The following is a 10,403-nucleotide window of genomic DNA, read 5'->3' on the forward strand; positions in this document are numbered from 1 at the left end:
GGATATACACGCGTTTCTGGACGGGTGTATACACGCGTTTTTTGACGAGTGTATACACGCGTTTCTGCACGGGTGTATACACGAGACTGCGTTTCAGAATTCATGATTTGCAGGCAACACAACTGACTTGAATGATGATATTTGTGTGAGTCAAGAGACAGCCCATGATGTACATGAAGATGTTTGTTGCAGGTTCTTTATGGATATTCCATGTTCTTCATCCGATCCATTTGCGTATAGCAATTGGCTGATGGAGATGCTGAATCATTTTGGGCGCCATCCTGGTCCGGTTGAGCTTACAGAGTATATGTATGCCCATCCCCCTCCTTCCCTGCCTGGTGTCTATACCCCTACCGCGAGTATCCTGGGCACTCCAGTGCCGTCTATTCCTCCGAGTCCGACGAGACGGCATGCAGCTTCTCCTCTTCCACGTCCACCGAGGAGACATACCTCGTCCCAGACACACTCACGTACACCCTCACAGCCACCATCACATGCTCCCTCAGAGCCACCATCACGTCAGGGCTCACAGCCACCGTCACGTAGACAATCCCCCAGTCGTGACTCCACCCGCAGCAGTAAGAAGAGTGGGAGTGGAGGATGCGGCGTGTGCTTTGGTGGGGGAGGTGGGGGAGGTGGGGGAGGTAGTAGGGCACGCGGTGAGAGAGGAGATAGAGGGAGAAGAGTTAGAGGAGACACTTCGGAAGAGGAGGAGATGAGAGAGATGGAGAGAGTGGTCTGCTATGATGTGACGGATAGGGGCGGGATAGTGATGGATGCGAGGGGGAGGGAGGTAATGGAGTACATGCGTGGGGTAGTATCAAACTCATATAGAAATTGTTTTATTAAATTTAAAGATCAAAATAGCCGATTAGTTGGGGAGGTGATAGAGGCTGTACATAGTCGGTACCCCAATCCCCCACATGCTACATTCTCGGATGTATGGGGAAGGACGCGAATAAGGGAGATCTTAAGTAATAAAAGATCTCACCTTAAAAAACTCGCGTACGATGACCGGCTAAATGTAGCTGCGGGTGGCTATCCTGCCGAGAAACCTGCCACCACTGCGCACAAACGCGAGTGGAAGGAGGCAAAGAAACGAGCAGAGGGTGGCGTGAAGAGCAGGCAGCATGTGGAGGCACGACGGATCCAGATGGAGACCATTGGATCTTCCCATTTCGGATCTGGTGGCGTCGAGTCATGGGAGGCAGAGTTCGTAAGTATCTTGCCACTTTATTTGATTGTTTACTTAATTCATTGATTCTATGATTGTTTTAATCTTACAAATTGTGTTGATTATGATACAGCGACGGGTTACGGGGAGGAAGCCCACAACCCACGATACTGCGTATGCTCGCCGGCATAGCAGACGTGACACGTGGGCCATCTTCAGAGCCGAGGGACGTATTACGGACGCGCAGTTTGAGATGGCCATGAGACCATACGGTCGACAGGTACTTGAAAATTCTAAACGAATGATTTTGGTTTATTGAATTATATATATATATATACTTATATACTATATATTACTTGAACAGGCACAAGCTGCTGATGATCCACCGGCCGCCACTGCAAAGGGTAGACGTGAGCACTACTCATCGGACATTCCGACTGATGTGAGCTCATCTGAGCATGGAGGGAGCACCGAGTCATCATCTGGGTCTGAGTAGTACTCAGACTTATAGTATCACATTCCATATTGAGGATGTGATTGTATATATTTTTTTGTAAACTGAAGCCATGGGCTACTTCGAGATATGGACTCCCTTGTATACATGTATGAAATTTTGATAGTAATATTGAATTGATTGATCGATAGTATTACATTCATGTCTGTCTTGAATCGTGTATTGACAATGTATGCATTCATGTCGTTCTTGTCTTAATCTCCCTCGTGCATATGTTCTTCGTGGATGGTCTAATGGGATGGTCTTCTAATGCACAAAAAAAAAATCCAGAGAGTGCTATTGGGTGCTGGAATGCTGGAACAGTATTCAGGCACCAAATAGCACTCTCTAGATTTTTTTTTTGCTCTCTGTTCGCGTGTATAAACGCGTCAGAACTGCTAAAGCTCGCGTGTATTTACGCGGATACTCTGTAAAATACGCGTGTATTAATGCATCAAAACTGACAATTACGCGTGTATAAGCGCATCTAAATTAAAGAAACGCGTGTATAGACGCAGGTATAAACGCGTCTGAGACATCTGAACTGAACAGAACGCGGCTATACACCCGTGTATAAGCGCGTCTAAATTAAAAAAAGGCGTGTATAGCCGCATGTATCAATGCGTCCGTGAAAAGAACGCGGCTACACACTCGTGTATAAGCGCATCTGAGAGGTCCTATACACGCACTTTTACACGCATGTCTGTGGCCGCGATGATACACGCGCTAATACACGGGCCCGCTACTTTTTTTCACGTCATTTTTAGCGGCTAGGAGCGCGGGTATGAGCCCGATCCCTTGTAGTGATGTCATCCACCAAACAACGATTGATAGCCCATTTTCTAAAATTATAGACTATGATTAAAGGTTTACTCAGCCAAGAGTTTTGCAAGACTACAAACTTTGAATTTGAGGGTAGGAAGCCAGTCTTCTTCAAAGTATTGGAGTTTTTTCAATGAGGCATTCCCATAGTAAAACCAATCAAAACAAATCTTGTTAGATGATAGTTTATATAAGTGTTTTCTCAATAGAAATGGGACATATCACATACTACCAAATTTTAAATCCATGTTTCTAGCATGTCTTGAGTGTTTACTTTTCTTATGACACACATTGGCTATGGAATCGGCTCCTCTCAAAGGATTAAAGAGATGCATTTGTTGTAGAGGAAGATGATCAAAATAGCTCTACATCAAGAAGATGTTCAATTGGGGCTACAAAGTAGTGCATTACGAGGATATATTTGGAGGATGATGAAAATACCAATGTTCTTTTTTCTATCTTATGCATTTTTGTGATATATTAAACACTTTTTGTATCTACTTATTTGAATATACAAAGTTGAACCTTCTATGTTTAGATTTTGCAATACATAAAATACTTTTTGTATATCCACTTATTTGAATATACAAAGCTGGATCTTCTACCTAAGGTATAAATCCTATTCAAGTTGTTTCTCATTTTTCAATGTTAGTGATAATTGAGAAGCTTGGTGATTTGAATATTCATAGCCACTGTAAGAATTAAGTGCACCTAGCAGTAGTAGCTGAACTTACTTAAATAACATAAACCCAAAGTTTTATATGCTTTAAATCACTAAGAGATTGCTTTAAGGCATTGTGAAACTACTTCAAAGTCTTAAGTTTTGTAATGCTTTAAAGCTTAGTTAAACTGCTTCAAAGCCCTCTGAAACTACATTAAAAAAACTTGCATTAAAGCATTACAAATTGAATTAAATCCCCTGAGAAACTTCTTTACAGCATCAAGAAACTCACATGTAGTAGTACATGAGAGTTTTTGGTATCATAATAACATGTTCATGTAAGTATCACAATACATCTTAAGTGATGACTTAAGTGCAAGAGATTGAAAGCTGACAATTACACCATCACATCTGGCATAGAAGATAATTATTATAACTACTTAGATAAGATCATTTCAGATAGAGAGAGTATCACACTAGCATGATAGAAAAGAGAACAAAATTTAATGGAATTCAAAAGTGGATGATTTACTAGATCCATAGTTCCAAAGATAGCTAAACCTCAAAAGGTTTGTTATTCTTGTAGATGGCTTCATGTACTTCACATGAAAGCATAAAGAATTTTCTTCCACCTATAATTGGTTCCCTGGGGAACTTGATGGCCCTCACCAAATGTGAGTACATGACAGAAATATGCTGGTACTCGCGACACTCATACCAGTACCCCTTTACCATGCAAGGACCAACTAGGACATAGTTTCCCCATGCATCCTTATGTGAATTTGTGTTAAGCTCCTTCATAATGCACATTTTAGAATCCAAAAATATGCACCTTCTACATCATTACCCTTGTAATTCATGGCAAAGTTGTCTCCTACTTGTAAAGCATCATGGTGACCTACATTTATGGGACCATCAAGCACCAAAGCCCCCCACTTCATCCTCGTCTTCATCATCATCCTTATACTCCATTGGAACTAATGTGGAACCATCAAAGAACCCAAGAGCCCCTCTTCATATTCCTCTTCCTTATCCTCCATTGTGTGAGATCTCTTATATTTCTGAAGAGGGAATTGATTACAGGGGAATATGCTGGACATTTTGAGAGGCTGGGGAGGAATCTTACACTCTTCCACTTGAAAAACGCGAGATGTCCTCATCTCGCAAACTTGGGATAATTTCGCAAGATGCACGAATATGAGACTTAGAGAAAAAATTTAATTAAGATTAACCACCAAGAAAAGTCTCAAAGAGAGCAAGATTCAAAACAAGAACAAAGATTTCAACTTTATTCATTCTTGGAACATATACAGTAAAGATAGAAGAACTTTTTACACTTCCATAAGCCCGTCCATCATATGGTCACAAAAGTAGCACTCACAAGCTGCACACGTATAAGGTAACTCATCTATGGGAATAATTCCGCTAGTTATTGCCGCACCTACCTCAGTGGTATGAGGTGATCTAACAAAAGGACCTCTGAGAGGCAAGCCGAAAATGGGATAAAGGCATATCTTCTGGTGAGGAAGAAATCACGCTAGTAAGAAGACCCGCTCAGAAAATCCACCATGCTTTGATCTCATCACGCAATAGTATCGGGGACCCAAACCCAAGGCTTCAATAACCATAGCCAAGCGGACATTGTTACAGAAGTGCTGTCGCCCCCACGGTGTTACCCTAGTTATATCTCGCCAGGTCCTCCATTTGGTCGGAGCTATAGAAGTTCCCAAGTGAGGGAAGAGTGAGCACTCATACAGTTCTATAAAATCCTTTTTCACAGACTCGCCTATAAAATCCTTTTTCACAGACTCGCTTGCGTCTTGAAGGTGAGAAATCATCATGGATAAAACCAAGCCATGAAGGAGATTAAGAAAGAAAGGGGGTCGATGGAAGTAAGATTACTATGAGTGACAAGTAAAAGTTATGACTTATATAAAGGAAGGAGCTAGCGTAACCTAGAAGCCAATGGTATCTTGCCACTGAAGTTTTACCGTCTTTCCATGATTTGGGTTTGGCACATATTTCTATAGAAGGCTTACATGAAATACATTATGAACTTTGAGATGAGGAGGTAAAAGAAGCTCGTACGCTAAGTCACTTACTTTCTTTGAATTCAGATAAGGCTCACAATATCTGGGGGATAACTTTTTATACTCCCCAAGAGATAAATAACTTCTTTTGGGCCGTATTCGAATGAAGACCAAAACCTTGGTATCCAAAACACCAATTTTCACTTCTAAACTCATTGTTCTGAATCCTTAAAACAGGTGGGACTACTGAGAAGTATTCTAGGGAAAGGGTCTTCCTTTTTTAAACAGAATCTTTCTTTTATTTCAGAGAAGGAATAATTATAAGATCAAAAAGGGATATTCTTACTCCTGTATACCTTGAAGGCTGGAGGAGAATCTTACATTCTACCCCACTTAAAAATGCGAGATGTCCTCATCTCGCAAAGTAGAGGACAACTCTTTTTCTTAAGATCCAATTTATTCTGGGGTTCCTTATATTCTGATGGTCAACCCAACAGAATACTGGGATAGATATCCCTTATATAGAACTCATCATTAAATATAATTCATTCAGATCATAACATTCATATTTTTAACGCGATAATGGTCCATTAGACCGAAAATTTCTTTCTGAACATTCCTCCACGAAAATTTCAATCAAGTAAGTGCTCAATTTGTCATCCCTTAACTTGATCTACCGGTCAAGTGTTAACAGTAGCAATCTGCCAGCACAATCCACTAATCTCATAGTGATTTGCTGAATTCATTATCATCATTCCAGGTATGAATATCATCACAGGGACTCGTCCCATTCATCCTCATTGTGGTTTCGTTGAGGTTATTATATTTCAATTAAATTTCAAAAATCATCATTTTTCAATCAGCATCCAAATCAATTCATCAATTCTCAAACAGAATTAAAAATCATATCAACCACATTCAAAATCATCATCTGGATAGCATTAACGCTTATAATTTCAAGTCTTAGATTCACTCGTATATATTGCTGGTAAAGAGCTGCAGTTATACCCTCGGTATATATGGGTAGTCATGATACTTGGAACTCTAAGGTAAATACCATCATGTCTTTGCCTTAAGCAAGTCAAGGTTCCATATAATTGCGGTACTTCCATTTGAAGACCCAATTACTAATTTACGAAACTAGTTTGAATATCAATTTGTATGAATTATATACACAATTACAACCTTTTTGTGCTACTTGATAAATTTTTGACATATTTGGCTTCTCAGTTGAACTTTAATAGCCAATTGGCTCTGATACCAACTGTGACACTACAAGACAATGCTGCCATACACGCGTTTCATACACGCGATAAATTACGAACGCGTGTATGGTCGCGCTTGTATTTGAATAGAATCGGACGCGTGTATTTTAGCATTTAAGTTCGCGTGTATATTTGCATTTATAAACGCGTGTATAAACGCGTTTATATACACGCAGTAATACACGCATAAATACACGATAATATTCACGGGGTAATACTCGCTATTATACACGGACAAATACACGCCACTATACACGGATTAATACACGCATGGCAGAGAAAAACTGAAAAAAATCTGAATTCCTTAACAAAATTAAAAACTATTTTCCTTAAACCATCTCATAGTACATTACAGTATACATCATTACACAATCCTACTACATGCATTTACAACAATGAAATATATTCAAAAATAAATCATGCATATGAGATGATAGAAATGTCATCAATTTAGAACATACAGTGACGGATTGGTTAGGGTTCGATCTCATCTTCAATAAGATCCATCCTTGCCAAACGATCAACATCAATATCCATTTGATCAATTGGTAAGGCTACGATTAAATTTATTCCACTATCGATATTCTGTACTCCATTGATAATGGTATCGATGTCCTGATCATCCTCATCAACATCACCATCATCCTCAATGGTAGGGTCATTCTCATGATCATGAGAAATGGCATGCTCATCCTCATTATCACGATCATCTCTTATTTCTTGATCATCGATCACAACATCTTCAATGGCATGTTCGACGTCATCTTCATTGCGGCTTGTTACATCCTCCATATGCTCCATATCAGTGAATGTATTATACATCACTTTGGAACGTGGTGCAATAGGGATGACGTACCACCATTTGATGTCATGCACCATTGGTAGATAGATAACCTACTCAAATACACACAGTACAGTAATTAATTAGCATATCAAAAGTCAAGGGGTACGCGAGCTTAGATATATATGTACATGAAACACATTAGTAAAAAAATGCATACCTGCTCACATTGTTGTGGCAATACGAGCCTATCTTTCTTTGTTTGCCAGAACTTTGTAGAGTCAATAGTTACATATCCACTTGCATGGCGTTTTATCGTTGCATCAGGCCCTTTTTCTACCACGTTCATTTGCCATTGGACATCCAAAACATACACAAAGAAGCGACGAAAGTCAAGCCTAAATATGTCTTGGATTATGCCACAATAATCATCCATTTTTGCATTAGCTCCCTCAAAGCTACTAATGACACCGCAATCTTGTGTATTTCTCTTTTCATCAATTCTTTGTGTTCGAAAATGCTTGCCTTCACACCATATAGCATTGAACATAGTGCACTGGACCAAAAAAGAAGCAATATTTGTGTAAGCAATGTGAATAAATATTAAAAGCAAATCACTTACAACTAATGCAAAACATTAGTTCTATGTACCTTTGACATGCATCCTCGTGCATACTCCCATTCTTCCGCCGTGATATGCAGCCCCTCGTCGCTCTCTGCTCTCTCCATTTCCTCATGCAACCAATCAACATGGATATCATTCGGAAGTGTTGCTAGATGCTTAGGGTACGCCTTCCGAGAGCCATGTTGCCTCCGAAAGAGAGCTCTTTCTGCTTGCCTTTTTGTCTTTGCATCCTCATATCTTGTAACCCATCTGCTCATCACATCACTATTAAGGATACAAGTGAAATTGAGATCATCAATCAATGTTCTGTCAATTACTTTACTCTGTCCTTTTCCTTGAGGCACAATAGAGGTCATCCTCAAGTCCTCTTCATTGCTCCATAGTCGTGGCAAAGAGCTGTCCACCTGACCAAGAAATTCTGAAATATATACAAGAGACTCTTGTATCAACCAACCCTCGGCCATGCTTCCTTCAGGCCTTGCACTTTGCCTCACAAAGTCTTTTAAGGTCTTCATGAAGCGCTCTAGGAAGAACATCCAACGTGCATGCACAGTACCACATAAAGCAATTTCCTCCACTAAATGCACAATGAAATGTAGTTGACTTGTGAGAATGGTTCGCGGAAAAGTCTCCTCTACCAAACAAACCACCTCCACTGCCATAATACGTGCATCATCCCCAACGTGGCTGGATCAATTGCTTTGGAACTAACATATCTGAAAAATAAATAAATAGTACGTTATACCTCATGCACGTTCATTTTGCAAGGTATAATGAAGGGTGATCTGAGCATGGGTTTTACATACCTCACAAGCTTGCCCATCTTATAAATACATTTTTTCAAACTCTTATTCGCACAATGGTCGATGCTAGTAGGTAGTATGAACTGCGCACATAAGAGCACATGTATGTATGGTTTATGGCATTACAAAATTTAATTTCAACGTACGTACAAGACTTGGAAAACAGTTACTTGAAGCATCTTGTGCCAATCGTGGGACTTCAACCCATATAGTTGCTGAACGCCTCTTTTCTTAGTGGTTGTAAAGGCTCCCTTCAATGATCTCATGCATCCAGTGGGAGTACGCAAAGTGGTGATGGCCTGCTTTACCTGCTTCTCCTCTTTCTTTGATATAATCCATGGTGCAGGCGGAAGACGAACGTGCCCACCCACCTCTCGTGGCCAAGCTTGACGCATACGTCCTGCGACCCGCAAGTCCTCACGTACGCTAACATTGTCTCGTTTACCAGTAATATGTTCCCAAATACCAGATCCCACATTCTTGAAGATGTGCATGGGATCAAGAAGATGGTTGATCTTAAGATGGGTCCAATATGGCAGCCGGAAAAAAATGGAGTACCTGCACAAGGGATTGCTCTATGTGACCTTTAATCCAATTAGAGACTACACAAAACAAGATTGAAAAAACATCACTATACCTGTTCATGCCATCTGGAGGAAGAATAGTTGTAGACTCCCAAATACGCTTCCAATCTTTTGCACGAAGTGTTTGTGGAGGAATGTTACTCTTACTAGCAACATATTTAGGATGATCTGAGGGGAGAAATCGATGATGATTATCGAATATAGTCTTACACAAACCATCAGCATACTCATGTACTAACGAAGGGCCACAAACAGGACATGCATGTTTACCCGATGTTTTCAAACCTGTTAAAATATAAATAAAAGTTAGAATAATAAAGTCAAACCGTCTAATTAATATATATAGCCAATAGTAATAGAGTAGGGAGGTAATTAGAATTCTTACCAGAACAATCGCTGTATCCTGGAAAGTCATGCATTGTCCACATCAACACTGCTTTTAAGTCGAAGTGTCGAGAGGAGGGAGGCCTACTAATGTCCACCACCGCAACACCTCTCCATAGTTCCTCCAACTCATCAATCAGTGGTTCAAGATAAACATCCATATGCTTGACTTTATGTTTCCCTGGAATTAGAAGGGATAACATAAGATGTCCCTTCTTGATCGCCATTGATGGTGGAAGGTTGTAATTCACCAACACAACTGGCCACACGCTGTATGCGGTGCTTTTGAAACCAAATGGATTCACTCCATTCATACCCAGGCCAAGTCTCAAGTTTCTGGGCTCTTTTTTAAAGCTGGGCCACTCATCTTCAATATACTTCCAAGCAGGAGTGTCTGCGGGAATTCTCCACATGCCATCATCCGATCGATGTGAGGAATTCCATGACATGAGCTCTGCTATGGATTTGCACTTGAACATGTGTTTGATGCGAGGAATTATAGGAAAGTGTCGCAAGACTTTACGAGGTACATCAAAACTCTTCATATCTGTTCTGTACCTTGCTTCACCACAAGTGGGACAATGTAGAGCCTCCTTATGCGTCCCACGAAAGAGAATGCAATCATTGACGCATGCATGTATTTTATCATAATCCAGTCCTCCAAGAGATGTCACATAGCGCCTCGCTATGTCTCTTGAGGTGGGTAGTCTATTTTCCTTTGGAAGCATGTTTGATAATAGCCTGCATTCAATATCATCAATTATAATTAGTCTTAAATCTT

General features: G+C 40.3%; 1 protein-coding gene across 1 annotated transcript; it reads right to left on the minus strand.

The window, feature by feature from the left end:
- Positions 1-3,329: 3,329 nt before the first annotated feature.
- On the minus strand, positions 3,330-9,659 carry LOC147611362 (uncharacterized). Its single transcript, XM_086784897.1, has 4 exons — positions 9,624-9,659; positions 9,292-9,523; positions 8,963-9,212; positions 3,330-3,359 (listed from the first exon to the last, which is right to left on the minus strand). The coding sequence occupies exons 1-4, from the start codon at positions 9,655-9,657 to the stop codon at positions 3,330-3,332; spliced, it is 546 nt and encodes a 181-aa protein (XP_086641023.1). The 5' UTR covers positions 9,658-9,659.
- Between the last annotated feature and the right edge of the window lie 744 nt (positions 9,660-10,403).

The sequence above is a fragment of the Cibotium barometz genome, chromosome 47 (assembly GCF_041138505.1).
Source record: "Cibotium barometz isolate CiBa-2024 chromosome 47, ASM4113850v1, whole genome shotgun sequence".
NCBI classification, from domain to species: Eukaryota; Viridiplantae; Streptophyta; class Polypodiopsida; order Cyatheales; family Cibotiaceae; genus Cibotium; species Cibotium barometz.

Coding starts and splice junctions, on each gene's coding strand:
- LOC147611362 (XM_086784897.1), bottom strand. CDS start 9,657: ATGCATGACTTTCCAGGATACAGCGATTGTTCTG. Junction 9,524..9,623: donor AGGATACAGCGATTGTTCTG/GTAAGAATTCTA, acceptor ATATTTTAACAG/GTTTGAAAACATCGGGTAAA. Junction 3,360..8,962: donor CAAAGAAAGAGGAGAAGCAG/GTAAAGCAGGCC, acceptor TTTTTAATGTAG/TTTCAGAGGGCTTTGAAGCA.